The sequence below is a fragment of the Cyphellophora europaea genome (assembly GCF_000365145.1).
Source record: "Cyphellophora europaea CBS 101466 unplaced genomic scaffold supercont1.3, whole genome shotgun sequence".
Classification (NCBI taxonomy): Eukaryota; Fungi; Ascomycota; class Eurotiomycetes; order Chaetothyriales; family Cyphellophoraceae; genus Cyphellophora; species Cyphellophora europaea.
Genome location: NW_008481809.1, coordinates 1,982,264 through 2,009,050, shown reverse-complemented (window position 1 = coordinate 2,009,050; position 26,787 = coordinate 1,982,264). Strand labels below are relative to the sequence as shown.

Here is a 26,787-nt window from a genome sequence, read left to right as displayed (position 1 = left end):
TCGATAAACCTATCGGGTATGAGTTGGGCACCTGTGTGGAAAGGCTAGAAGTGATTCATTGTTTGGTCTCATTAGCGAGCATGGTGTCGAGATAGGAGGGAGGCACGGGTCTGGGCGAAGGGGAGGCCGAGACATAAAAAGGAGCAGGGAGGCAGGGTGTGTGTGGTTTGTAGAAAAAGGTTCGATGGGAGACGAGGCGAGGTATTCTGCGTGGTGTGTTTGCTTCGTCTCGTTTTGCATGCAGATATAGTGCTTTGCTTACTAGCTGGTTGCTGCCCTAATTCCTCGTTCGAGTTTGACATGATGGAGCGGTGGCTGAGTATGGAGTTTTGTGCTGGGCTGGGGTGGTGAATATAAATGCTTCAATGACCACAGCTTTCTGGCCGTCTGTAGAATGTCGGTAAACCTACCATACACCAGAGCGCTGCTGCTGCCATGGCTGAAGTCTCGAGTCGTGACATATAAATGCTGTAAGAACGATAGACACTTACAGTGAAAGATGCTTGCCAGATTCATTTCCATTCCCCGCTACCCATCTAGCGCTCGATGCCATCTATTCTCTAGCTACAGGGGTATCATGGGAAACCAAGAAACAATGTATCACCAAACGGACAGAGCATATCTACTGCCCTCAATCCACTCTATTTCGTCTTCTTGCTATGCCCATTGACCGGCGTGCCGTTGACCTGCAACTCGATTTCCTTCTCTTGCCCCACCCCGTCGACCTTGACGATCTCCGGCAGGGTGTACCAATTCGGCCACACCATTTGGAACCTGTGCTGATCGCCGTTCAGGACGTGTCGCAAATGGATGCCCCAGACAATATAGCAGTAAGCGCCGATACCGGTCATCAGATGCCACCAGCCGTGCCCCTCGAGGAAGAAGCCCCACGGCATGCCGAGCTCGCGCCGCCAGCGGCGGAGGGTGCCGCAGTAGACGTTATCTATGCCCCAAATGGCGAAACCGGAAAGGAAGATGCTGACGCCGTAGGCAACGAGGATCCACATGTTCTTGAGGATCAGCGTGTCGCGGGTGTTGAAGGCATCGTTATCCGCTTTCGTTGGCACGGGCAGCTTGCGGCCCTGGATCTCGCGGCGGTGCTGTTCGGTGCTGCGGCGGAAGTGAGGGCGCAAAGTTGACTCCATGCTGTACACGGAGCGGAAAACGATGAAGACGGTCATGGCGGCGTAGACGTTCTGGTGGAAGGTTGGGTCCTGGATGTGGTGGTAGTACAGTGTAATTCCGAGGCAGAGCGCGGTCAGGAAGATTCCAAGCAGTATCTGCATGCCAACGGGCCTTGAGTATGACAGGGACGCATAGGCCATGAGGCAGGTGGTGTAGATCATGTTGAGCTCGTCGACGAGTTGCCACGGGTACTGCAGCGTGGCGTGGAACATGAGGCTGCCGAAACCCACGAGAAAGTAGCCAAAGTAGGCGACGGTGAAAACATTGTCGTGGCCGTGCTTCCAGCAGCTGCGAACGCCTTTGTAGGAGAGATAGATGAACATGAGATTGGTGAAGGTGTTGATTATTTCTGCCACATAGTACGAGGCGTAGTAGTCCTCTTCACACCATTGGAGAGTCGCGCTGTGAGGCTGCCAGTAGCCAGGCTGGTCGGGGGGCGGGTATGGCTTCTGCGGGTGGGCTTGTCAGCACTTTCCATCCTCCAGAGGAACAATCAGTTCGGTACAGATTCGCACATACCGAGGGAAGCCATGTTGGCATGGTTTTACAGGACCGGAGGGGCCCAAGCCTGGATCGACTGTGGGTGTGCGGTGAGGCGACGGAGTGAGGGTCTCGTCACTACAGACCGAAAACACTGCTTGTTCTCATGGCGTAGTGAGAGTTGTAGAGTCCCGAAAGGAAAAAGGTCTTCATAAAATGAGACAGGAAAAACCCGGATATGTGGGCAGCTTAGACATCAAGGCGGCCGCGATGCTCGAAACGAAACGCAGACGAGTGACGTCGCGCCCGGAATTCCAGGCAACGCGGCGGCACGTGCAATTCCACAAATTCCATAGATCTGCGGAACAGAATACGCTCCAAGCATTCTCCGGTCAACACATCGTTCACATCTGTTGTCAGCATGTCAATTCCAAACGCAGCATTGCAAAAGGTATGACGGTTTCTGATGTCCAGGACGCGTTTGCTGACTTGTATCATCCAGCTTCTACAAGAGGTCGAGACACAGGCTCTCGTCTCGCAGCAAAAGATCCAGCAGACACAGGCCGAGATCAATGCGAAAAAGCGCGAGGCCCGCCTCAACCAGCTCACAAGCAATGAGCTGGCTTCACTGACAAAGGACACCAATGTTTACGAGGGTGTCGGCAAGATGTCAGTCCTGCACCTCTCTCCCCACCGCACAGGCTGATTCGTTTCCCAGGTTTGTTGCCGTTCCTTCTAAAACCGTCGACGCCCGCCTGTCATCGGAGTCTGCAACTCTGAAGAAAGATATCGCCGACTTGGACAAGAAATTACACTACCAAGAGACCACCTTCAAGAACAGCCGAGAGCACATTGATAAGATCTTGCAGAGCGGTGCACGATAACATCTCCCATGAGCGCGTGCGGCATGCATCATGGCTCCCTGCGCGCCGAATACAGCGCCGCTAGCGGAGGTCACCTGCGTTTCGGGATTCTCGATATCCAATGTCCGGTCATTGACGCTCGCTATCACCCAGCACACAGACAGGTAATGCCTCTGACATGAGATCGGTAACACCGGTATTCGTCTGTTTGAGATTGCCAGCTGTCGAATCCCGATCCTGGACCAGCGATGCGGCTGAACTTTTGCGCATGTATAAGTGGCATGGAGCCTGCTAGTTTGGTCAGCCCCCATGCAGGGAGGGGCAGACCAACGTGGGCTATCATGTATTCTACGGCGGGCATGCGGCATGCGGCGAGCCTCAGCGTCATTGAGCTGCAGCAGCTGCCGATTGCCTCTGACGAACTCCGCCACAGAAAGACGCTCATCATCGTCACGAAATGGCAATAATCTGTGGTAATCCATAAAATGCGCGACTGATTTGGCAGAAATCAGGCCCCCAGAGCATCCTGGACCCGTGTTACGCAAATAGTGGGCAGTCAAACACAGCATACCAGTTCATGACGATACACAGAATGGATCAAACACCTGTTTGTGGCCGACCGTAGCACCATTGTGTCAAGAAGTTCGCGCTCAAGTCATAGGAAATAAATGCTGGACGCAGGGGCCGGCGGCCCCTGCGACAAATCGTCCTAAAATTATAACGCTTCATCTCCGTGCTGTGGCAAGTTACAGTGCGTATTGCACGCGTTGGTGGCTTTCGATACCGTGACAGATGACCACTAACAGGTGGAGGCCAAAAAGTCTCTTGACCGCTGCACAGGGTCGGCCGGGCTTTGGCACAGGACCCAGCGACCCAGGATCTAAGGACCTTTGGGTAGCCGCGTTCCAGCCCTCCTGATAAACGAGGTCAGTCCCTCCTCAGTCAAGCTGAAGGATTGCTTCTGACTCTTTATCTTCGACAAGTTCTACCAGCCCTCCGTTTTCCTCGTCGCAGGCTGGCAATTCAGAGCCTTTTCCAGAGCTTTTTCGCTATACCGAGTTGCAAGCGACGCCCAACTCTAGCATATTCTGTCTTTGTCAGCGCCTTGGTCCCTCATTACCTAGGCGCTCGATTTACCCCGCCTGTCCACGCCCCGTTTCCTCCAACTCAGCCCTATCTACACGCCGCCTCGGAAGGGCCTACCCTGACCGGTTTGGTAGGGCTGCGAGAGTGACGCCCGGATTGTGAGATCGTTCTCACATGCCCGTCTGCTTTGTCGAAAATGCAAGTGCAAATGCCCCGCGCGAACTCGCGCTCGCGCTACGGTGACGACTCAGACTCGGACAGCGCCTATGTACGCATCCCTGTTCCCTTGGTCGCCGGGGGCGGGCGCGGCCGCAGCCGCCGTGGATCTCCCGGCGAGACTGTCTATAACAACAATTTCCTGGTGCCGCAGGGAGGCGGTGGTGAGCGGCGTCGCGCCGCCAGCATGAGTGGCCAGCCTCAGCCGATCAATCTCATCGTTAACCCGCCACCTGTAGACGATGACCGTCGCAGCCGCAGCAGGCGGCGCGAGTCGTCGCCCGGCAGCGACAGGTCTCGAGGCTCTTTCCGATCATCTCGGTACGGCTATGACCGCGACGATATCAGGCGCGAAATTGAGTACGAGAATAGACGTGACGAACTAAGAAGCCGAAGCAGGGAGCGCGAACGCCGCCGTGAATATGAGCGTATCCAGGACCAGATCGAAGAGGAGAAGCGGCGCGAGAAGCGGCGACAGGAGAAGTATGAGGAGGAACTAGAGGATCGCAAGAGAAGGGAGCAGAGGCAGAGGGAGAAAATCCTCCAAGAGGCCAGGGACGCGGAAGACAAGAAGAAGCGCGAACAGGAAGCGTATCGCATCAAGATCCTGGAGGAAGAGGAGGAGAAGGCCCGCAAAAAGAAGAAGGAAAAGGAGAAGCACGACAAGGAAGTCGAAGAGCAGATGAGAAACAAGTTCAAGGCGTTGGGTGCGTACTATCCCCACTTTGCCCGATAGAGGCTACCGAAGCTGATAATATATACAGGCTACTCCGACGCCCGCATCGATGAACTCATGAAGGGTAAAAAAGAACGAAGACCCAGCGATCGCGAATGGGCCATTGACTTGACAAGACCAACCTACATAAAGGTCAATCGCAAATACCTACTACCGGACACTCTGGATCATTACCAGCTGCCTTGGGAGTGGGACAAGGTACGACATTAGCTCCTCCGTATCATCTGTAATCCTTCGCTGACCATTTTCGTCATACAGAACAACTCCGAATACATCGTCATCAAGAAGTACATTGACGACGACTTCCAGCAGGTGCTGTTCGAGCACACCAAGACCATCATCAAGAAACGCAAGGTCATCACGAGCGGCTACGAAAAGGACGTGACCATCACACTGCGGCCCAAGCAGGACGTCACAGAGGTGGTGAAGGATCGTAATGATAACATGTTTTTGGTCAGGAGTAAGTCGAGGGGTAGGGAGAGGAGCTCCTCCAGGCGGAGGAGCTGGATCTTTACTTGACGAGAGGGAGGAGAGGACGTTTTGCTATTGGGATTGGATAACGTCTCGCTCGCGACTCACTGTTGTTTGGAAGATAGGGAGGCACGAGGAGAATTGAAGACATGAGAAATGGACAATATGATTGGGAAATGATACTGTCTTGGAGCTTTTTGCTGCCATGGATCTACCCGCGTATATGGTATGCTCTGTCTCTTATATATCCAACGAACATACCTGTTTTATGCAGCACGATACACCGCAAACACAAGCCAAATGCTCCCCACGCCCTGCACATTACCCACCACCCCCCAAAAAAGGATTCCCGTCTCTGGAAAAGCGCGCAAGAATGCAACCGCCGATATCCCAGCCCTCCAAGACCGGTCACCAGGAATCAGCTCCCCTGCAACCTCACAAAAGGGCGAGCCAAGCGAAGAAACCCGGCCCTTTCAAACAAAAAGTATCACTTCGTATTTCCCGTCCCCCTCGATCCACAGGACCATAGTCGTGGCATGGGCCGGCCCAGCCCCGCACCCGCAATTCGAACCGAACTCGAAACTGGTGCCGATAACGAACTTCTGTATCTGTCATCTGCATCTGTCATCTGTCATCTGCATTTGCAGACGACGCGAAGCGCCGGACGGAACACCAGAACATGTGCATGGCCTGATAACAACCTCCACTTTGCTGGCGTTTGCTGTAACATTACTATAGTGGGTTTACGATAGGGAAGATTAATCACGAGGGGCCTGGCCAGGTGTACAGTACGTTCAGTTTAGCATGCTTGCCTAGATACAGTAGACGCGAGTCTGCTGTCATGGACGTTGCAATGTCCAATCTGACTGAAGCTATGGATTACATACATCACCCGCCAGTAGCTGTTGACATGTCTGAAGAATATGGTTCCAGGATGCGCGTTCATCGATTTTTTTTGGGAAAGCTGATGCATGCATAGTAGGTAGATGGTGATTGGCCGGGTTAGGGGTTTACATACCTTCTCTAGCTGGACTATACACCGTGTACGTTGCAAGGACCGAATGGATATCGTGGCCACATGTGATCAAGTGACAGGAGACAGATGAAGCGTGAAACTAAATTTGAAGTGTTGTGTCATTATGAACTGCGGTACAATAGTAGCCAAGCAGCGTGAAACTGCTGCGGGTTGTTCAAAGAACGACTGTGGTATCTTCCATCTGGTATCATTTTTTTGCCCTACAACGCCGGAACGCCGATCCCCTTCTCAAGAGTCATCGAATCATTCATTGCTTTCTGGTCACGCGGATGGCGGACGAGTCGCTTAGATCATGTTGCCATGTCTCTCAGCAGGGTGCTTGGCGGCCTCCGGGCTGACTGGACCTCGTGTATATCCGCTGTACTTCGAGCTGGCTGGCGAGATAGGACTAGAAATGTTCATGCCTCGGTGCGGGGTTGATTCATAGCTTGGAAGGCTGGTTCGCTTCTCCTGCTTGTTCCTCAGAAAGAAAGACCGGTAGCGAGTGGCACGGTTAGGACTTGGTGACTGAACGCTCACAACATCGACGGCGTGTTTCGAGGCCGCGGCGCCATGGGCCCGAACTTGGCGCGCAGTGATGTTGTTCTTGCCATCGCGGAAGATGTAGCTGGCAATGATGTTGATGACGCTCATAACGATCATGAGAATACCAGCGGCAAGACAGAGTTGCCAGAAGGGCATAGTGAGCCTCTTCTGGCTGGCTTCGCGGTGTGATAGTTCACCGAAGATGTTGACCCCCAAGAAGAGGAAGGTGAAGCCAAGCATCACAAAGCCATGCCGGGGGCTGAAGAGCGGCCAATTCTTGATGTAGTAGTTCTTGAGAATCGGTAGCTCAGAGACGATGAGAAACAGCGCAATCAGGATGCGGATCGAATGGCTGAGGGCAGCAAAGAAGCCGAATCCATCAATGTCGAAGGTCTTGACCAGCAAGGACCCAGAGGCAGCGATGACGGTCAGCAGAGCGACGATATTGAGGGCGCGAATGCCGTTGAGGACGACGTAGCCGGCTCCGGCGACGTTTCCGAAGAATCGCATCGCTAGTTTGGCGATTAAAAGCCACATAAATGGGTCAAGATATCGCTTTTTAGATAGATTTGCAACGTGAGGTTGTTGTAGATGTGCGTTTCGGAAGAAGGGATGACGAGTTCAACTCATCAATTAGATGTGGGCTTTTGTAAGAAGGCTTCGAACGGTCGGAATATCACAATGGGGCTGAGGAAACAAATGAATAGTGACAATAGGGGACAAAGAGGGGAAACAAAGGAAAGGCACTGCCTATTGAGAGACCTTGTATGAATAGAAAGCCGGTCTGTCTGGCAGGCAAGACGAAAGAAATGAAGCAAAGGGCGACCCGCGGGTTATCACACAGCTAGAAGTTGCTCGACCCTGCTGCCCAGAGGCAGTCCGTGTCCTTCGATCGTTCTCGCCGTCAGTAGCTGATCGCGCCTGAACGGAAATGGATGGCGTCGAGGAAGAATCAGGTATCAATGAATTGCCGAAATACTATTGGGTCTTTCACCGCGCTGCAGCCCCGGTTTCAGTCAAGAGGAGACCTCGGTGTTGAACTTGAGGATGGGGAGCAGCATTTCGCCACATGGTCTGGCCACGGTCGGCAGGTCCTGCTTCGAATAGTTCCGTCAGAGAATGAGAGATACTCAGTCGTTGTTGCCTGAACGCGAATGACTGGTTAGGAGCGCCTGTAGAGAAGTCGTGCTGAATCTGAAACACAAGCGGCCGCAGAAGGCCACTCTACGCGTTAAGCGCGCCGGCGGGGTCGCCAGTCTTATTTGGAGCAGCTACGGCTCCGAGAATGAAAACAACGACAATGACGCTCACAACTTGTTCATGATATGATGCTGTATCTATGGCGTGAAACACGCTCGACGTGCTGTTTGAAGTCATGCCACGCCAAGGTCTCCGGTTCAATGAAACACCGACGGAGCCTCGTGTCTCAGCCTTGCAGCGCAACACCGCCCGATCTCACACCCTCAAAGCTCGCATCTTCCTCCCGTGCCCCATTGCCCCGCTGCCCAAGAATCTCTATCTCACACCAGCTGACTCTCTCTTCTTTGTCATCACCGTGGTAGAACATCCCCATACACCTCTCATCCACCAATTATGACCCGCGGCAACCAGCGAGAAAAGGCCCGCGAGAAAGCCCTCGCTAAAGAAGGCAATAAGAAGAACAAGAACACCCAGTCAGGCACTGAATTCGCTCGCACCAAAGAGGCACAGGCCGCCATCATGCGAGAAAAACAAGCTCAAGGTAGAGGAAAAACTTCCTTCTGACATACCTCCCTCCCCCGCGGCGGGTCTGTCTGTTCGGGGACGAATTTACTAACTCGCTATGTGTTTTGGCTGCAGCTGCGGCGAAAAAAGCAGAAACGGATAAGAAATGACCCTTTTGACGACGCGGCATCTCGCAAGTTCCGGGACGCCGTGGACAGACAGCTCCTCACGGTCCGGATCAGCATCTGTGACAGGGTATTGCCAAACGCGACATGAAAACTATGGCCTGCAGCTGAGAGCCGGCATCTCAAAGAGGAGGAATATGCATTTGCGAGGGTGAGATATACACAGCCAGGTTTAGCGAAGGCGTTAGTTTCGAACAGAGGCGTCACGACGAACATCATGGTTACCGCGACTACTGCCAAAGCGCCTCAGTCCTTCGTCACAAATTACAGGAGCCTGCCAGAACCTGCTTTCTGATTCGCATACCTGCTTCGTTTGTCTATGCATACCTTGTGCCTTGGAGAGGTGGGCCAGTCTTCTGACTCTATGAGTGCTCGAACGTGCGGCTGAATGTGTAGTGTTGAACCTCATCTTCCCCCACCGTGCTATTGAACACAGGACCATGACTGTCTTCTTATAGCCCCACATCTCCTCAAACCAGAAGCCCTCTCTCAATATCGCATCTGTCTTCCCTTGTCAAACTACGCTGAACCGACACGCAGCACTAATGGCAGCACTGCAACTACCTACCAGTTTCATGCCATCGTGTAGCCGATTACGGCTTATGGCTATCAGGCAACTTGCCATGATCAACCCAACGATAATAAGAACCATCGTCAACAGGCTAAAGCCGCAAGATATTACGGCGAACTCTTCTCTCAAAGCTCCCACTTCATCGTAGACGGCGATAACCGTGAGCAAAATACTCTGTGAAATGAGCCAGTGCAGAAGAGCTGACGCCAGCGGCGTGTATGATTGTCTTCCCAACTCTGCGGCTCTGGTGGCTTCCACGGCATATTGTTCGGGCTGGGATGTGGAAAGGCCGATTTGACAGGCTGGGAAGCTGTGTCCGAGTTGGGCATTTGGTCGCTGTGTTTTCGCCAGACAACCGCCTCGTAGTATTGGACCATTTCCTATCGACTGACAAGACACATGCCTTCAGCAGTGCCATCAGGCTCTGTCGTGAAGGATTCGATGGCGTCGCCAATGGTGCAGAACGCCTGACGTGGCGGTTCGGTCCAGGGCTCACACTTGATCACCATGCTCCAGGCCTCGAGTGACGCCTTTGACAAAAGCATCAGCCTCCTTGCGGACCCTCTCGACATCAATGGTGCCATTTCCATAGGCTCGAGCTATTGCAGCTTGGACTTCCTCTTCTTGCCAGACACCGGATTGCAGGTTTTGTTTGCCCAAGGTGTCAACCACCTCTTGCCAGTACTTGTCATCGGTACCTTTCAGACCAGAGTCTCGAACCACAGCATTGCGCGCCACGGTTGTGGCACGCATTTTTGTGGCTGCCGATGTCAGAGCAATCCCGTTTCTGGTGATGAGATCGAGAATCTGGCGATTGGATGTTTCTGGATCCTTGGCCGGAGTGGAAAACAGGAGGAATCGATTTGTGGCCGATGCATAAATCAGAAAGGCGACGAAGCTATCGTAGAAACATAACGCTAATGGACGTAGGGCAGCCAGCACCCAAAATGCACCGGAAGGACTCGGCATGTTGACGTCTATGGACGGCTGATATTGTACAACTGTGTAAGCATCGCCAGCTGCTATAAGCAGTGCCATAGTGAGCACGTAGAAACGCCATCGACTAGGCTCGAAACCGGCTAGAGTCGGCGAGGTAACTAAGCCTAGGATGCCAAAGTTGAACAGATGGGGAAAGACAACGTTCTTGGGGAAGTGATACAGTAGGTATGTTGATGGGTCAAAAGGCGTACAGAAAGGGCAGTCAACTATGGTCGAGGGGCCAAAACGAAGGTAGAGCTTCCGAATAGCAGTGCTGGTAAGTTTGGCTTGAAGCTGCTCATCCATGGAACTGAGGGTCTGGCCAGGTCGAGCGGCTGCGAGACGGTTGAATAAGGCATCGGAGGGAATGGCGAGTCGAGAGTTGGTCAGGATGAAAATGTTGACCTGATCAGTGACAAAGGTTGAGAATGAAGCGAAAAAGAAGCCACATATCGTGACGAAGAGAAGGTTCAAGGCAACAGATGCCTTTCTCGGAAGTGGTTGCGGTGATGGCCGTGTGCGGTAGGCTATTCGAAAAGCGCGAAAATACCCGATGGCTCGAGGAAGGACGAATGTGAGTAGTATCGGCCAGAAAGGTTTCAAGCTGTTCAATGTGTTGGTACGACGACTGCGATACAAGAGGAACAGGGAACTTACCTCTGTAAGATCGACATAGCCACATCTAACACCGCTAAATGGACACGAGTAGACGGAAGATTGTTCAGTAATATGCAAAAAAGAAAACGAATGCGAAGAAAATGAGAGTCTATGAAGTGGTGATGGGCTAGGCGAAGGAACCAGGACGAGGCAACGATTGTCTTTTGATATCGGCTGCCAACGCAGCCCTAACCCTAGCTCGCTAGCTCGCCGCCGTTTTGTCTGTACCTGCAACTACAGATCCATGTCCCACTGCAGCCGAGTCGCTTTAGCTCCTACAAATCGATGCTCGAATCATGATAGCAGATGTGAATGGGCTGAATCTATCAGAATCATTCCAACCCCGGATTTCACAAGGCTGGATAACAGCTCTTTCGCAAGAAGCGGAATCCCGCATTACGAAGCAAACCAAATCGGGCAAGACTGACTTCATCAACCCGCCTCATTCTCGCTGTCACATTGTCTTCTTCTCGTGTTCGCGTCGACCGTCGCAGCTTACCATTCTACCATGTCCTTATTACTGACACCTTAGACCTCCCATAATGCTGGCCAGGCACTATCGCCGCTTCACACTGAACTTCGCAAGCTCCCCATAGCCATCTTGTTACCAGAAATGTCCAATGGCGTCTCCTCCAGCGCGGTCTCAAAATCTACGAAGAAAGCCCACCCTACCTTCCATTTCGTTGCTGGACTCGCTTCCGGCGTTTCTTCCGCTGTTCTATTACAGCCAGCCGACCTTCTGAAGACCCGTGTCCAACAGTCCCGCAGCTCATCCCTCCTTCCTGTCCTACGATCCATCCTCGCTGGTCCACATCCCATTACTTCTTTATGGCGAGGCACTGTCCCGTCTGCCTTGCGCACAGGATTCGGCTCCGCCTTGTACTTTACTAGCCTACACACGCTCCGGCAGTTAGTCGCGAATAATGCCGAAAGAACTACACCCAACACACCAGTGATTGGTAGCAGCGTGCTGCCAAAGCTCTCTTCCACACAAAACCTGCTCACAGGCGCCTCTGCCCGTGTGTTCGCAGGCATGATCCTAATGCCAGTCACCGTTATCAAAGTCCGGTATGAATCCGATCTGTACAACTACAAATCTTTATTTTCGGCTTCCTCCTCCATATACCGCAGCGAGGGGCTTCGCGGCTTCTTCTCCGGTTTTGGCGCAACAGCGGTGCGAGATGCGCCGTATGCGGGCCTCTATGTAGTCTTTTACGAAGCCTCGAAGAACTACCTGGCCGGATGGTCGACCCGCAACTCGGGAGACACTGGAGCGGAACCTAGCCTCAGCTCCCCCTCGATGTCCAACCCCGCCATCAACGCAGCATCTGGTGTTTTCGCCGGCGTGACAGCAACGACACTGACTAATCCATTCGACGCTGTCAAGACGCGCCTACAGCTTCTTCCACAGAAGTACGGCAACATGCTCCAGGCGACGAAGCTCATGCTCAAAGAAGATGGCATCAAGAGTTTCTTCGACGGTCTTGGCCTCAGGATGGGCCGCAAAGCCGTCAGCAGCGCGCTAGCATGGACCGTCTACGAAGAGCTGATCGGCCAAGCCGAAAAATGGGTGGTCCGGAAGGAAGAAGAGGCGAAGGCTGCGGCACTATAGCCCAAATCCATGACTCGCAGTGCCACACACGGCGCTGCCCTATTTGTACCTGGCACGCAACTCATCAAAATAGCTTAATGAGCCCTGACGGCAACTGGAAAGCCGTTCGTATGCACCATCAAATGACGATATCCAACCCACGCTGTGACTGCCTCGCTGCTTCCAGCCTTCGTGAAGGAGCCTTTACACCAGAGAATTCCCTCAATTCAAATCCAGGTCCAATCGTCTTCCATAGAAGCGCATCCTAAACACTCCACTTCCTCCCTGCTATTTACTACCTAGGTACCGCATGCACAAACAAAGTAGAGTATATGTGGATGTGTGCAAAGTGTGGACCGGTTCCCTCATGTTTGCCAATTCCCCGTTCCCCCCCGTTGCCCCATTCCCTGTTTTCCGTTACCTTCCTCCCTTCCCGTACATTACGTACAGATGCGCCAGCTAGATCAGACAGAGCAACAGAACAACAGATGCTTGCGAGAGATGCCAGATACAATAGAAAATAGACCAAAAAAATGCTGAAACCTGGATGCTGAATGCTATCTATGACCAGAGTACAAACCTTTTTTTGGCAGACATTACCTTTCCATCCCTCCCCCTGTGTGCATCCGGTGGCGCACTTGATATTTGTGACCCCCCTTAGGGACCAATGAGCTTTGAATGGTAAGAAGAAGCGCAAAAGCAAAGAGTATATATAAACAATCAGCTGGGGCCGCCTGCTGGAACGCAACAGAAAATCGACAGGGGGAAATGATATGCACTGAACAAAAACGACATGGCGCCATTCCCCCAATCCCAACGATCCGCCTCATTGTCCATCATCGCCTTCTCTTGATATTCATAGGTCCTGTTCATCGCTCATCGTACATCATGCATGCATTTCAGACCTTGGCAGCGTTAGCGACGGTGACATCGCCCCTCCGCGCCTCCCTGATCACGTCCCAGCCAACGCCAATGCCATTGACCACTGTGCCAGCCCCAGGCCCGAGGTCCTTATTGGGCTCCCAGCCCTCTTTGCCGCCGATCTCTCCTACCAGCGCGTCGCCGTCGTCCTCAATACCTCGCAGCTTAAGACACGCATTGCCCAACAGGCCCGCGGCCTCGTGCGTCAGCTCCCAGCGCGTGCTGCCGAAGCTGTCTTTGAGGATCATCAAGAGTCCCAAACACCGGTTCTTGCCTGTCACCTGCTCCAAGTCGTCGGGCGCTCTGACACCCGCCACGCGAGTCATATAATCCAGCATGTCACGCTCCTTCTTCTCGTAGGAGTCAAAGTCCTCGCTCTTCGGATGTGGGCTGATGGGGCCTTCGAGCGCAAATCCATAGCACCATACCACCAATGCGCTGATGTACAGCACCCAAGGTCGGTTGAGCAGGAAGTCGTCTCGTGCGATGTACATGCGCTGCTCGAATGCCTGAGGGAGAATCGGGCTTGCGTGTCCGTAGTATCTGCTTAGTCCAAGACTGGCTGGCCCTGTCCCTGTGCCCTGCAGGCTCTCCAGACCCTCTGGAGGGATAATGACCTGAGCAATAAACTTGAGGGCATAGAACGCAGCGTCGCGCGCAGATGCTTTGCCTGCCCATCGCTCGATCTTCTCCCGGATGATGCTGTAGTCTTTGGGTGTGACCGAGCGGCCAAGTAAGCGATTGGCGCCCGCAAATACCTGGCAATCGACTACGTCCACGTGCGCGGCGATGTGTGCAAGGTGGTGTAGCACAGTGCGTGACTCGAAAATGTTCTCGTCATCGACCGGTCGCAGAAAGTGGTGGACCGAGGACCCGGTAGACCCGCTGCCGTTACTGGCGGTGGCTGTGACCAAGGTATTGACGTGGCGAATCGTAGGAGAGGACGCTGCAGGCGCGGACTCGGCCAGTGCTTCATCGAAATCACGCTTCCAGTTATCGAATGCACGCAGCAGCACCGACTTCCACTTATCGAGTCCTCCAAAGGAATTAGCGGTACGTGGCCCGAGGGAAGATATTTGCAAGTCGCGCTGCGTCATGTGCCAGGACACGGAAAGGAGACCTGCCATAATGATGGTTCGACCAAAGGAGTTGGTGCGGACTCGCTGACCATTGAGAGTCTTTTTGAGGCCGTCAAGGAACATAGTCGGTTTCACACCGTTGGTGTGAAGCGCAGACTGTACACGGGCAGCTTCGGCAGGCGAAGCGGCAGTCCAGAGACCTTCGTCACACGGCAACGGCAGGCGCATTTCGTGGGCGACCATCTTTGCGGCGTGACCGAACATCGTAGCATGAATGGAATCGAGGACAAAGGCGCCGAATGCAGCGCGGCGTGTAGCTTCGGTTTGAATCCACCGGTGCCAGGACTCATCGCTGTTACTCACAGTTCCGTTGACTGTATGAGACTTATCAAGATCGCGGCCAGACGGAGGGGTATCGGAGGCGGAACGTCCGAGCAGGGAGCTGCCGCGGCGCATTAGCGTAAGAGTGGAATCATGATGGATGTGGGCGCGCTCGTGTAGGGCACGAGTGGAGTACATCTTCTCATAGACTTCAACAAGAAGGAGAGCCTGGAAAACCCAGAGCTTTGCGGGAGGTCGAAAATCCGCATCCCGCACAATTTCCCATCGCAGATGCCACAGGATGAAATTGGCAAACTCCGCGGCCGAGTCAGTCAGCGAAGTTCCGTAGGCTTTGTCCAAGGTAGCGGCACCAATGGCAATGACTGCGAGAAGTAGCAGGTTCGGGGTTCTGTCTGCAGAAAACGTGGGTTTGTGCAAGATTGGCAACTGAGCATGCTGATGATACCAATACGAGCCGATATAGGTATGCATCATTCGTAAGCTGAGAATGTGCCCCTCACTATCAACATCGCCTTCGAATACAGAGTCTTTGCGCTTCTTGACGGCATCGTGTGGTCGCTCGATGAATTGTGTCTGCATCAGAGTGAGGAGATCTCGCCGCTTCTCCTCGGACATGATATATTGACTTCGTTCGGTATTGTCCAGGATGCTTGTAACACTCATGGGGTGGCCCAACGTAGATTTGACATTATCACTCGAAGCAGGGCTCTGCAAAAATGCCGGGCCGTGGGCATGATTGACAGGCGGGTCGAGATAGCTGGGCAGAAAAGTAGGCGGGGAGAATTCTGTAGGCCCAGATTGAGCGTCGTTGAATAGCCAGGCAGTAAAGTCGTCGGCCAGACCATAGGAAGGATTGGCAAATTCTTCACTACCAAATGTGGGATAGTTGTATCCTGAGGCGGTCATATCGACAGTCGTCATCGGATTTAGGGTCGTGTAGGGGTACATGTCTGTTCGTGCGTTCTGTAAACCCTGTGTCACCGCAGCAGCGAATGCCGCGTCCTGGGCACGGCTCAGATCTCCCCTATGGAAGTCCTGCATATTATAGCCGCCCATGCCATTTATAGGCATCATGCCATTTGAATCGGACCTTGCTTGTATCTGGCCGTCTGAGTTCTGTCGGGCAGCGGGCCAGGGCTGATTAGTTGAGGACGAGGAGGCAGAGTAGGCCCTTGATGGAGAGGGCGCGGCCATGGTCGTGCCGCCAGAGAAGCGCGCATCGTTGGCAGTGTAAGGTATTTGCCCGCTCGGCCCATTCGCAGAACCGTAGCTTGGCCGCCTGGGTGCTGCGCCCCACATATTCACATCTTGTTTCTGATCAGGGCTCAAAGGATTGCTGCCGAAAGACCCGGCACGAGTATGGCCGGGGTCTCGCGAGGGTGGCAATTGCGGTGTCTGTGGGTGGTAGCGAAGGTCAGTCGAGGCTGTCGAAGGAGATATTGTTTGATTCGTAGTCGATGCTGGTTGAACTTGTGGCACCGCGAAGGCGTTCGACTCTTGCTGATATACGGAGTTGCTGCGTGACAGCCCAGGATCATGCGTCGGCTTTGCGAAGATCTCAGGTTGTCTGTAGGTGCCAGCTGGCGCCGTCTGTTGCTGCGAGACCGAGGGAGGATTCTGTTGACTGGTAGACTGAGCGAAGGTATCTCGCTTGTGTAATTGGGAGCCGTGTGTCGTGTGCCTCTCGCGGTGTCGTATGCATAGGTCCTGGCGAACGAAATAGCGGTTGCAATCGGGGTAGTCGCATCGAAAAATGGTCTTCGGAGTGTCTTTGATAGTTAGTGGATATACCTTGAGTAGTAGAGACTAACCTACGATTCAGTTGGTGCCTATACAGGTGCTCTGCGCGTGAGTAACTCTTGCCACAACCATCGTGCTTGCACTCGAACTTCTTCTCCGCATTCGGCTTCGCCACCCTCCGGCGCTTCTTAGGAGGTTCTGTGGAAGTCGTGTCGAGCATAGTTTTGATGTCCTCGGGGCTTTTAGGCAGATCGTGAGACAAGGAGGACTGATCAAGCATGGCAGCCTCGACCTCCACCATTTTTGGGTATATGAATGACCAAAGAACTGTTGCGAACAGGGGGAACGGGCAGTAACTAGCGGGGAAGAGTGGTGTGGCCGAGCCAGGCAGTAGTGCAAAGTGGGAGGCTTTGACAGCTGCTTGATAGGTCTCGAAGGTCTGACATGCCCAACCTCCGAGGAGAACAGGCGCCTGGTACCCACAGTAATGGTATCTGACAGCTGAGTATTGGATATGGGGACGAGGCTAGAGAGATGCAAGACCCCGGTGGTACGCCAATTTTGAAGAACCAAGGCACTGGGAGTCGGCCTTGGGTGTACAGCTGTTTCGTGTTTTTGTTCTAGAAGTGGGATAGGCAGTGGTTCGCAGCAACTCGGTTCGCTTGGTGAGACAGGTCCGCCGGGAGAGTAAGGTCTCGAGAGTGAGGTGTAATACTGGTACGGGGGAGCAAGCAATGGACCCGGGGAAGCGTGGTTTCGCGCCGTCGAATTCTTTGTGGTTGCTTATGCAGGTACGGCAGAAAAAGCTGAAATGTCCAGGTGACCCAGCTTCGGGAGGCGTCGAAATCGCGGCCGATGTTGATTGCTTTTTGCTGATCACGGCCTTACGATAGACGTCCCCTCGTTCGAGACCCAGCAATGAACCGCACTCTAAGGCTGGAAGTGATCGCCGTACTCAGATCGATAGGCGTCTCTGTTTCTCGAGTATACTTGCGTCGAGTCTCCTTCGATGTCTTGACCGAAGTGACTGTCGAAGGCAAGGCGGACTGACAGCCTGCGGCGCTCGAGGTAGGTGGAGGACTGGGTGGACTGAGGGTCTACCTGTACGCGGAGAATGGCTGGCAGGTTATGCGCCTCTAAGCGGGCGACGGAGGTGTCAGGCTCGCATATTGCAGGCGACAGGGAGCGCGGGATGGCACTGGGGGTACGGACGAATGAATGTAGCGTATGGTCGTGGGAGGTGGGAGGGATTTGGAGGAGAACGTGGAAGTCGACAGGACTGAACCTGGGTCGCCTGGGCCCCTCTCGGTCGTGGGTGCGGCTAATGCAAAGCCAACGCCAAAGCACATCGCACGAGAAGGGCCCTCAAGCCTTTTAGCGCCTTGGGAGTCCCCCAAAGCTAATCTGCTTTAGGGGCTCCAGTTAAATTTTCATCGCCGGACCCTTGACAAGGTGCAGATTTCTGGCAGATGACGACCTGTTCGTTCCGTTAGACTTCCCGCCTCCCGTTACAGGCTGCCGTTAACGATACCTTGCCAATATACTCCGTACTCATGCCTTAGGGTCGCCTATGTAGAGCTCCTTGGGCACTCATCGTATGACGAATGTTCCACCTCCAGCCTGCCGATCTGTACGGAGAACCTTCGTAAGCCTGGCTGACTCCGGTCGGCTGTCGGCGGAAAGCGAAGCTCCATGATCATTTCACCACAGGACTGCGTAATATTCCAAAACCAGTGCTTCACTTTGACTTTCTGTCGGCAGACGGGAGACGGGATCGTCGTGGTCCTTTCTGCCTTGCGGTTCGTGTCCAGAAGTCGGCTGTTCCCGTGATCGGGCCCATGCGCTGGTCAACAACTTCGACCAGGGGGCATAGGGGCATACTACAGGAGAAAGTGATTTGTCCCCGAAGTCCCCCAGGCCTGGAGATCGGGGCCGGAATGTACTTTCGCTTAAGGATAGTCTGGGGTCGAATCAAGCGACGTGAAATTTCTTTCACTACTGCCGTGTACATGGTTGTGCATAGTGGCGCTTGCCCCTCAGCACTTGCGTTTGTACCGAAGCAGCATTGAGATCTCGTGTCCAGTTGCTGCTTCTTCCCAGCTTGCATCTGTCTCGGTGCCTTGCGTGCCAGGTTCAAATTTATAGTTTGGGGGCATTCTCGTTCCACGGGAAACTTCACGACGCCTACCTATAAATGCCAACTGGATCCTTGTCTACCTCCCACATTTTTACCGCTGAGCGCCGGAGCACAGGCGTTTGCAGGTCTTGTTGGCTTGTCACTGAAAGGGGCCTAAAGCGGATCCCAGGCATTTCAGCTGAAGCAGCCAGCAAGCGAAGGAGGCGTCCACAAAGCCCAATGCAAGCAGAGATACGAGGGTGAGTGCTTGGTCTGGAGTGACCCAGAGTTCTCCGCACGGGACCCGCAGCTTGCCGACGGACAGGTGACCAATCATACCCTTGATCACCGGTGAGCGCTCGAGTTTGCTCCGACGTCCTAAGGGCGAAATGGCCGCCTCCTGGGTTCGCTTGAGGCAGCTTGCCAATTTCGAGAACGGAATACAGTCCGACTCAACGTGTGCGCACAGCCTTGTGGATGTAAGGCAGCGAGTACGTCGTTCACCGTATTCAAAACATATTGCTACAGCCTTCTGTCATTGGCGATCGTATAGGAGTACAATTCAAGAAGCCACCGTGTGCTACTTGGATCGGTGACTTGCTCCCGGACATTCAAATATAACAGGCTTGCAACACTGCCCAAAGGGTCAGACCTGTTCACATCTATCATCGCGATTGTCAGAATGTCTGCTGAGAGCCCCATCTCCCCTACTGGCAGCAAGCCAAAGTCGCAGGTCTATGAAGGCGGCTGCCACTGTGGTGCCGTAAAGTATACAGTCAAGATCTCACCACCCATCGAGGAAGGCCCAGTCACGAGTTGTAACTGTGCGTTCCCGTCCCCGAGAAGCTCGCGGTCGGCGACTAATTAACCACAGGCTCAATCTGCCACATCAACGGCTACCTCATGGTCGTACGTCCACACTCCCAAATTTTGCCTTCCCAGTCTTTGCCACTATATCTAACGCCCACAGTATCCACTGGACTCAAACATCACCTGGCAGTCGGGATTCGACGGCATGACCAAGTACAGCTTCGGCCAGAAACGCGTCATGCACTCTTTCTGTCCCAAGTGCGGCACTGCCATCGGCTGCAAGTCGGGCGACCCCAATTTCTTCGCCGACAACCGTGCCATCAACGTGCGGACTCTCCAGGGCGTCGACCTCGATAAATTGAAGCTGAGGAAAGTTAACGGGCGCGCTTCATAGTTCTCTTGGGTGCTGTTGTGTTGTTGTTCTTGAGGGGGGTGTGGGTGTATCCACGATTTGAGGTTAGAGCTCCGACTTGCTGGGCGGGAGTGCTAACGTCTGTGTTCTTTGTACCAACAGGAAAGTAAACGGACGTTTGATCAAAACAGTCAGCGCTGAGGAGTTGGCGAAGCCGGGTGTTAGGATGGATTAGGAACCAGAGATCTGGGTTGAGTGGCATCGCAGTTAGGGCTTACGCGACAACTCAAATACAAAAGATGAAATCCAAGACGTCAGCTGTCTTCAATATCTCACTTTCTTGCGCGTCTCTACTTCTGATACAAGCGCCGCGCCACGATTCCTTGCTGCGGAGTATCAGCTAAACACATCAACAGAAGCGTGTGCAGATGCGTAGAATGCTGCATGGGTTGCCTGTCAAGTATGCAGAGGCCTCCAGCGAAATAACCCAACGACGACAATAACCGTCCATGAGGTAGAGCCCTGGACAGATTCCGAAGTATCGTGTACGCCAACCAACATCTACCGCTTTCTATCAGGCAGCACGAACGATTCTTAATACACCTAGTAATTCCATAGCCAAATCTATAAAGCCCAGGAGAATTATCTGGTCCAAAGTACCTCGGATTCCCGAACCGGCGCGGCGCCTCCTGGACCTGATTCCCTACGTGGGCCCCCGCCCCCAGGTCGCAAGATCTCGCGTGGAAGCCGGGCTGACAGCCTGCTGTGCGACCCTGCCTGCGTCCTTTGTGCTACCCTGGAGTGCTTGAATGGAGGGGGTGCCTGGACTAGGGGTTCGTATGGGTGTGGGATGTCATGGGGCCAATAGAAGGGGAGGCGTAGATAAGCAGATCCAAGGGTGCTTGCTAAAGAGGCTTTATGGAGGAAATTGCTCCTTTGGATGCTGAGGATGGGCGACTGAGTCGCACGAGTACGAGCATGGGGAGAAGGCGTGATCGTATGTGCATGTGCATCAGCTCTTGTTATGAAGTCTGTCGATACGGCTCACGGTTCTGTGGGCGCTGCATAGTATTCTCAACGCTCTCGTGCTGGGCTATCGCTTGTGTTCGACATCGCCATCCTGATGGCGTATCTCGGAGGACATTTCTTCTCTAGCATTCATAATGGGACCAGTTTTTACCCTGACGCCTTAACTCCAGTGGTTCCTCATTCGTCGATCGCTCAAAGCTTTGTAGGTAGCATGTACATCACTGTGCCAACAGCGATGAGCCCAAAACCCGCCCACCACCACCGGTCGGGATCCCAGCGCATTGGCTTCGGCACCAGCAGATCGTCATTATGTTCGAATGAACCACCCTTGATCATCTGTTGCCGCCACTGCTCGTGTTCCCCCCTGTCCATATCCCTCTTAACCTTGCTTGTCGGCTCACTCGTGCTCGCAGTAGGATTGAGTGTCTGTGTCGGCAGCATCTGCGGCGGTTTGTATGCAAGATAGAGTGGCTGCTCTCTTGCGCCGTTGTATTTGAAAATATCGAGGCGAGGTACGTTATGGAACTCGTCGGTATGTGCTTGATACGCCTTTATCAGTTCCGGCTGGTCATATCGCGTATAGACAGCATTGTCGAACGTGCAGGGGGAAGACAGGAGCTGACGTCCGTCAACGGAGAAGGGTTCGAGAACGATGGATCCATTCCCAGGGAGAGAGTAGGTGCCGTGCTGCCATTGCATGATGGCGGACGGGCATTTCGGGGTAGTAGCTATCCTGGATGTTAGCTTAGAACTTCTGGGGGCCGGGAGGCTGTAGTACGATTGGGTACCGAGCGGTAGAAGGCTTGCTCGTAGTATCCATCGCTGGTGAAAGAGTATGCGATGCCAGCATGCTGCGGTTCTTTGAGCTTGTCGGCTACAGGATCATAGAAGTCGGGCCCCGTGACAACGGCGCGGGCTTTGGAAACCCAGGTGCCAACGAGCTCATCGGGGTACTGAGCTGAAACAAAAGTGAGCAGAGCGAGCGGAAGGAGCGTTAACGAGCGTATCGAGGGAATCATGTTGGAGTATTGTACACGTGAGAATGAAGAAAGGAGGGAATGAATGTGTTTATCGCGATGTCCCTGAGTTGCACGGCTGCCCCCGTTTCAGGCTTGCGCAGCGATTTCCAGGTACAAACGATGCTTACTGGTTAGGACCACTTTGGAGGGATCCGCTTAGCCGCCAATGCCCCTTAGCGGCGATCCCCCTCAGCCTTGCAAGATCATGCCCACCTTCCCACCCAACGCCGGTCACCATAGTACTCCAAGGATGATATGAGCACGTCCGTGAAAGCTATTGGGGGGCAATTATTCAAGTTTATCGTGGGCGTGGAGAGGAAAGCGGGCTTTGCGACCACGGCGATGGACGGTCTCCGCGAACAGAAAGCTTTACTACGAAAGGCCGTGAGAGCTCAGCTAGCCAAACTCAGCGCCGATGAGATCAACCAGCAATGTCCGTCAACTCCCTTAGGTAGATGGAGAGACTGATCGGTTGGCAGCAGAGTCGATCACAGAGCAAGTCAGGGATCTGGCAGCATATCAGAACGCGCGGGCTGTGTGTGTGTTTCTGTCAATGCCGGGTAAAGAAGTCTCGACCAGCGCACTCGTTCTTGATGCGTTCAAGGACGGCAAGTCGGTCTATGTGCCCTACATCCATGCTGTCGGTGAAGGTAAGCAGAAGGAGAAAGTCATCGATATGCTGAAGCTTTGGGATAAGAACGATTTCGATTCTCTGATACCTGATTCATGGGGTATTCCGTCGCTCGACCACGAGTCGGTGGGACAGCGAGATAATGCCCTTGGAGGCAAAGGCCCTCAGAAGACAGGAGAGGGTCCCCAGGAAATGTCGCCGGAGCTTGATTTGATCTTCATGCCTGCTGTCGCCTTCGATCGGTCCCACCGCCGCTTGGGTCACGGTAAGGGCTTCTATGACAGGTACCTCCAGAAATATCACTCAGCGGCCACCATCACCGGTCGAACTATGCCTGCTCTCGGTAAGCATATCCTTTCCCGCTGTTTAGCATCTCATTCTGATCTGATGTCCCAAGTCGGCCTTGCTCTTCAACAACAATTGCTCCCAATCTCAGAGGATGTGCCAGTTGATAGGTTTGACTGGCTAGTAGATAGCGTAGTTGTCGCGAAATGACCGGCTGAATCAGAAGTTTTGGTTCCCAACGCACGACGATTCGCTGGTAGGCCCAGACTGTTTTTTCCTTGCAAACTCCGGTAATAGCATCGTCGCAGCTTAGTCGAGCGCGTGAATGAGGGATACATTGTCGCCCTTCAACAGAATCTGACCGAGCTTCCTCCTCTTTTCCGAGGTCTCTTTCGTGGCAAGCTGAACCTCGACCGCTTCGTCCACCACCAGATTCATGAATTCGTCAAACCCCTAGATATAGTCAGCAGACACTCTGGGTTTCTCTTAGTGACCATACCCTGATCTTGCCTTCAATGCGCGTATGGAGATTCTCATAGAGCCATATTGAGACGGTATTGCGCTTTTGTAGCAGGCTGAAAATGAAATGGATAGGCGCAAGAAGGGTTTTGCGCGCTGCGCCGCCGCCGCGTCCAGTCATCTCGGTATATTGCTTGACAAGCTTTGGAAGTAGGACGATCGAAGAGGACAATACGATCAACCGCGAGGGGAACAAGAGTTATGTCGGTTGCGCGAGGGTGACTGGAGTGGCATTGAAGCAAAATTATGTGGATTGCAACGACCGCCAGATGCGGAGTCAAAACTTCATTGCACCCCTCCGCTGCCCAACCTAGGTCGCTGTCTTGTATCTATTTCTCTCCCATCTTACCATTTCAACGTCAGATACCCTTTCACGACATCCTGATCGGCCTTGTGATTGATCTACCTCATATTTCAACTTTGTACCGCTTCCAATCCGTTATCCGCATGGTCGAACCTTTGTTTGCGCCTCGGGGCTGACTACCCCTCCATCTCCTCCCCATCATTACCAACTACCTGAAGAAACTTCCGCGCACCATTTCAAGACTATGGCTAGCGCTAAAGATGCGGGCTTCGCGCCCATACTAGCAGCGCTCAGCACAATGCAGAGCAATGTTCAGGGCAAGGAGAAGGGCGAGGCCCACCAGTTCCTTGAGAAATTCCAGAAATCGGCAGATGCGTGGACGGTTACGGGCGCGATTCTACAAGATTCCTCCACCACTGTCGAAGCCAGGCTGTTCGCTGCGACCACATTAAAGGGCAAAGTAAGAAACATCAATAATTTCAAGTGAAGCAGAGCTAACGCGGCTAGATCACATATGACTTGCACCAGGTGCCCAATGATGCTCTGCCAGCCCTCAGGGACTCCCTGCTACAAATGCTTCAGCTCTATATTTCAGGCCCCAGGCCCATCAGAACTCAGTTGTGTGTTTGTATAGCAAGCCTGGCCGTTCAAATGCTTTCGTGGAAGAATGTTCTCAGCACAGTTGGCTCAGCCGTTGGCACAACCAATGATGGTGGCGACACCATGCTCGACTTCCTGCGAATCCTGCCTGAAGAGGTCACAGAAGGCCGCAAAATCAACCTTTCAGTATGTTCGACTGTCCAGCATCTTTTGCGCCATCCTCCAGCCGTTGCGCCTTTCCAGCAAATCCGTGTCTAATTCAGCATCTCAATTTAGGAAGAGGAACTCAATGACAGGACAAAAGAGCTCCTGGAGGACAACGCTGCCCAAGTCTTGACCCTGCTCGTCCAATACTCCCAGTCATCACGTAAGTTGTTATCACGTTTGCTGACCATTTACTGATAAAAGCAGCCGCGGCCGCCACCAATCCCAGACTCTACGAATGTACTGCATCATGGCTCAGGGAAATCCCGGTCGTGGACGTTGTCAACTCCCCCCTCTTAGACAAAACTATTGCTGCCATCGATGATTCTCGATCGTTTGATGCAGCTGTCGAATGCATTTGCACGATATACAAGGATACCCGGGATGTGGACGAAATGAAGAGTGTCATCATGGCCTTATATCCAAAGGTCCTTGCGCTGCAGCCAAAGATTCGAGAGGCTGCCGAGTCCGAAGATGCCGATGTCATGAAAGGCGTTACCCGTATCTTTGCCGAAGCAGGTGAGGCTTGGGTTGTACTCATTGCCCGCATGCCCAAGGAGTTCCGGCCGCTCGTTGAGACAATACTTGAATGCTGCGTGAGAGACCAGGACCGAGAATCCATCGCCATCACATTCAACTTCTGGTACGAGCTAAAGCAGTACACTACGCTCGACAAATATGTGGAAGCGAGAGCCGCTCTAGCGGATATTTATTCGAAACTCGTCGATGTGATGATCCAGCATCTCGCTTTCCCTACGCCCGAAGACGGCAATGAAGCTGATCTATTCGACGGTGACCGCGAACAAGAAGACAAGTTCCGCGAATTTAGACACACTATGGGCGATGTGCTGAAAGATTGCTGCGAGGCTATTGGTGTCACAGACTGCCTCAGTAAAGCATATGCACTCATCCAGCGGTGGGGTCAGACATATGGCTCCCAGGTATCCGGCGACAAGGTGCCGCACTGGCAAGAGTTGGAAGCGCCACTGTTTGCGCTTCGAGCTATGGGTGGCATGGTCTCGCCGGAGGAAAGCAGAGTCCTTCCCCAAGTGATCCCGCTCTTGACCACTGTCCCCGATCACGACAAACTCAAGTTCCAGGCTATTATGGCCCTCGCCCGTTATACCGAATGGACCGCACACAACCCAGAAGTCCTCGAGGCACAGCTAAACTACGTCATCTCTGGGTTCAACCACAAGTCGCCAGAAGTAGTACAAGCTGCCGCCCTGGCGATGAGATTCCTAGGCACCGATTGCGCCAAGCTGTTGGGTGACCATATCCCTCAATTACAGCAGTTCTACGACGGCGTGCTTGACAAACTTAAGGCATCCAGTCAGGAGGAGATCACTGAGGGTGTCGCGGCAGTCGTCGCAGTACAGCCTGTGCCCAAGATCTACGCCAGCATGAAGCTTTTCTGTGATCCGGTTATGAATCGTATCGTCTCGTTCGCCGAGCAGGCAAAGGATGACGACGGCGAAAAGGTAGTTGCCGACTATCTAGGGCTGATAACGACCTTCATTCAGTACGTGCAGCCGTACGTATCTCCGAACGAGGAGAATCCAGCTGTAAAATACTGCAAGGAGGTTCTGCCGGTACTTGCTGGTATTTCGAAGCATTTCACCAAGTCCATCCCGATTCTGGAGCGCGTTTGCAAATGCTGGAGATATATGGTCGTTTCCTATCGAACCGCGATGGCGCCATTGCTGGGCGAGCTGGCAACCGCTATCGCCGAGGGCTACCAGGCCTCTAAGCAAGGCTGTTTCTTGTGGGCAACCGATGCTGTCATCCGGGAGTTCTCGCATGGCGCCGAATTCGTCGATCAAGCCACAAGTGAGAATGTTTTTGCTTTCTTTGCACAACAAGCAACCGTCTTCTTCCGGATACTGTCAGACTTGGATGTCGTCGAACTTCCGGACATGATCGAGGACTTTTTCCGACTTGCCTCAGATGCGGTTCGATACTATCCAACGAAAACCCTAACTTCTGAACTGGCCGAGCCAATGGCAAAGGCTTCACTCACAGCCTTGACTTTGCAGTCTCTCGAACCCATTCTAGCCGCGCTACACTTCCTCCGCGATGTCCTCGACTTTGGTCACGATCAACCCCCTGTTTCCGCCCTCGCCGGCCCTACCGGCAACGCTCAAGCCACACCACCAGAAATCCAGAATGCCGTCAAGCGCATCCTCTCCAACACTGGTCAAGAAATGGTTCAGCGTGTCATGACGGGCATGATGTTTTCGTTCCCTGAAGATGTCTTCCCCGATGCCTCCGCTGTGCTGCTCGCGCTCTTCAACATCGTTCCACAAGCCGCGGCGCAGTGGGTGGGCAATACGCTGCAGCTATTGCCAGCTGGGACTCTCAAGCCAGCCGAGGCGAATAAATTGATGTCTGGGATCGCGGAGAAATTGCAGCAGAACGAGCCGCGGAAGGTGAGAGTCCTGTTGCAGGACTTTACGAACTCGTATCGCAGGAGGAATGTCGCGCCGAGGGAGGGTCTAGGCAGGTTGGAAGCGGCGCGGTTCAGATTCGCGGGTTGAGTATTGCCTAGAGAA

General features: G+C 53.5%; 13 protein-coding genes across 13 annotated transcripts; 7 read left to right on the top strand and 6 right to left on the bottom strand.

Annotated features, from left to right (window-relative positions):
• Positions 1 to 641: 641 nt before the first annotated feature.
• HMPREF1541_03661 (uncharacterized protein) lies at positions 642 to 1,717 on the bottom strand (the record flags this gene model as incomplete). The annotated part of the gene is made up of 2 exons (XM_008718012.1): positions 642 to 1,645; positions 1,705 to 1,717. 2 exons carry the CDS (start codon positions 1,715 to 1,717, stop codon positions 642 to 644), a joined length of 1,017 nt encoding a protein of 338 aa, XP_008716234.1.
• A 369-nt stretch (positions 1,718 to 2,086) lies between these two features.
• Positions 2,087 to 2,549, top strand: HMPREF1541_03660 (uncharacterized protein; the record flags this gene model as incomplete). The annotated part of the gene is made up of 3 exons (XM_008718011.1): positions 2,087 to 2,116; positions 2,168 to 2,334; positions 2,384 to 2,549. 3 exons carry the CDS (start codon positions 2,087 to 2,089, stop codon positions 2,547 to 2,549), a joined length of 363 nt encoding a protein of 120 aa, XP_008716233.1.
• A 1,261-nt stretch (positions 2,550 to 3,810) lies between these two features.
• HMPREF1541_03659 (uncharacterized protein) lies at positions 3,811 to 5,085 on the top strand (the record flags this gene model as incomplete). Its single annotated transcript, XM_008718010.1, has 3 exons — positions 3,811 to 4,537; positions 4,595 to 4,764; positions 4,825 to 5,085. The coding sequence occupies 3 exons, from the start codon at positions 3,811 to 3,813 to the stop codon at positions 5,083 to 5,085; spliced, it is 1,158 nt and encodes a 385-aa protein (XP_008716232.1).
• A 1,273-nt stretch (positions 5,086 to 6,358) lies between these two features.
• HMPREF1541_03658 (uncharacterized protein) lies at positions 6,359 to 7,108 on the bottom strand (the record flags this gene model as incomplete). The annotated part of the gene is made up of 1 exon (XM_008718009.1): positions 6,359 to 7,108. The coding sequence occupies one exon, from the start codon at positions 7,106 to 7,108 to the stop codon at positions 6,359 to 6,361; it is 750 nt and encodes a 249-aa protein (XP_008716231.1).
• Positions 7,109 to 8,191: 1,083 nt separating this feature from the next.
• HMPREF1541_03657 (uncharacterized protein) lies at positions 8,192 to 8,362 on the top strand (the record flags this gene model as incomplete). The annotated part of the gene is made up of 1 exon (XM_008718008.1): positions 8,192 to 8,362. The coding sequence occupies one exon, from the start codon at positions 8,192 to 8,194 to the stop codon at positions 8,360 to 8,362; it is 171 nt and encodes a 56-aa protein (XP_008716230.1).
• Positions 8,363 to 9,550: 1,188 nt separating this feature from the next.
• On the bottom strand, positions 9,551 to 10,710 carry HMPREF1541_03656 (uncharacterized protein; the record flags this gene model as incomplete). The annotated part of the gene is made up of 2 exons (XM_008718007.1): positions 9,551 to 10,640; positions 10,694 to 10,710. The coding sequence occupies 2 exons, from the start codon at positions 10,708 to 10,710 to the stop codon at positions 9,551 to 9,553; spliced, it is 1,107 nt and encodes a 368-aa protein (XP_008716229.1).
• Positions 10,711 to 11,306: 596 nt separating this feature from the next.
• HMPREF1541_03655 (uncharacterized protein) lies at positions 11,307 to 12,305 on the top strand (the record flags this gene model as incomplete). Its single annotated transcript, XM_008718006.1, has 1 exon — positions 11,307 to 12,305. One exon carries the CDS (start codon positions 11,307 to 11,309, stop codon positions 12,303 to 12,305), a length of 999 nt encoding a protein of 332 aa, XP_008716228.1.
• Positions 12,306 to 13,183: 878 nt separating this feature from the next.
• HMPREF1541_03654 (uncharacterized protein) lies at positions 13,184 to 16,667 on the bottom strand (the record flags this gene model as incomplete). The annotated part of the gene is made up of 2 exons (XM_008718005.1): positions 13,184 to 16,395; positions 16,442 to 16,667. 2 exons carry the CDS (start codon positions 16,665 to 16,667, stop codon positions 13,184 to 13,186), a joined length of 3,438 nt encoding a protein of 1,145 aa, XP_008716227.1.
• Positions 16,668 to 19,164: 2,497 nt separating this feature from the next.
• HMPREF1541_03653 (uncharacterized protein) lies at positions 19,165 to 19,686 on the top strand (the record flags this gene model as incomplete). Its single annotated transcript, XM_008718004.1, has 3 exons — positions 19,165 to 19,306; positions 19,357 to 19,391; positions 19,453 to 19,686. 3 exons carry the CDS (start codon positions 19,165 to 19,167, stop codon positions 19,684 to 19,686), a joined length of 411 nt encoding a protein of 136 aa, XP_008716226.1.
• Positions 19,687 to 20,865: 1,179 nt separating this feature from the next.
• On the bottom strand, positions 20,866 to 21,692 carry HMPREF1541_03652 (uncharacterized protein; the record flags this gene model as incomplete). Its single annotated transcript, XM_008718003.1, has 2 exons — positions 20,866 to 21,401; positions 21,452 to 21,692. 2 exons carry the CDS (start codon positions 21,690 to 21,692, stop codon positions 20,866 to 20,868), a joined length of 777 nt encoding a protein of 258 aa, XP_008716225.1.
• Positions 21,693 to 22,034: 342 nt separating this feature from the next.
• On the top strand, positions 22,035 to 22,818 carry HMPREF1541_03651 (5-formyltetrahydrofolate cyclo-ligase; the record flags this gene model as incomplete). The annotated part of the gene is made up of 3 exons (XM_008718002.1): positions 22,035 to 22,125; positions 22,172 to 22,666; positions 22,721 to 22,818. 3 exons carry the CDS (start codon positions 22,035 to 22,037, stop codon positions 22,816 to 22,818), a joined length of 684 nt encoding a protein of 227 aa, XP_008716224.1.
• Positions 22,819 to 22,917: 99 nt separating this feature from the next.
• Positions 22,918 to 23,248, bottom strand: HMPREF1541_03650 (uncharacterized protein; the record flags this gene model as incomplete). Its single annotated transcript, XM_008718001.1, has 2 exons — positions 22,918 to 23,061; positions 23,108 to 23,248. 2 exons carry the CDS (start codon positions 23,246 to 23,248, stop codon positions 22,918 to 22,920), a joined length of 285 nt encoding a protein of 94 aa, XP_008716223.1.
• Positions 23,249 to 23,675: 427 nt separating this feature from the next.
• On the top strand, positions 23,676 to 26,772 carry HMPREF1541_03649 (uncharacterized protein; the record flags this gene model as incomplete). Its single annotated transcript, XM_008718000.1, has 4 exons — positions 23,676 to 23,891; positions 23,939 to 24,217; positions 24,308 to 24,398; positions 24,443 to 26,772. The coding sequence occupies 4 exons, from the start codon at positions 23,676 to 23,678 to the stop codon at positions 26,770 to 26,772; spliced, it is 2,916 nt and encodes a 971-aa protein (XP_008716222.1).
• Positions 26,773 to 26,787: the final 15 nt, after the last annotated feature.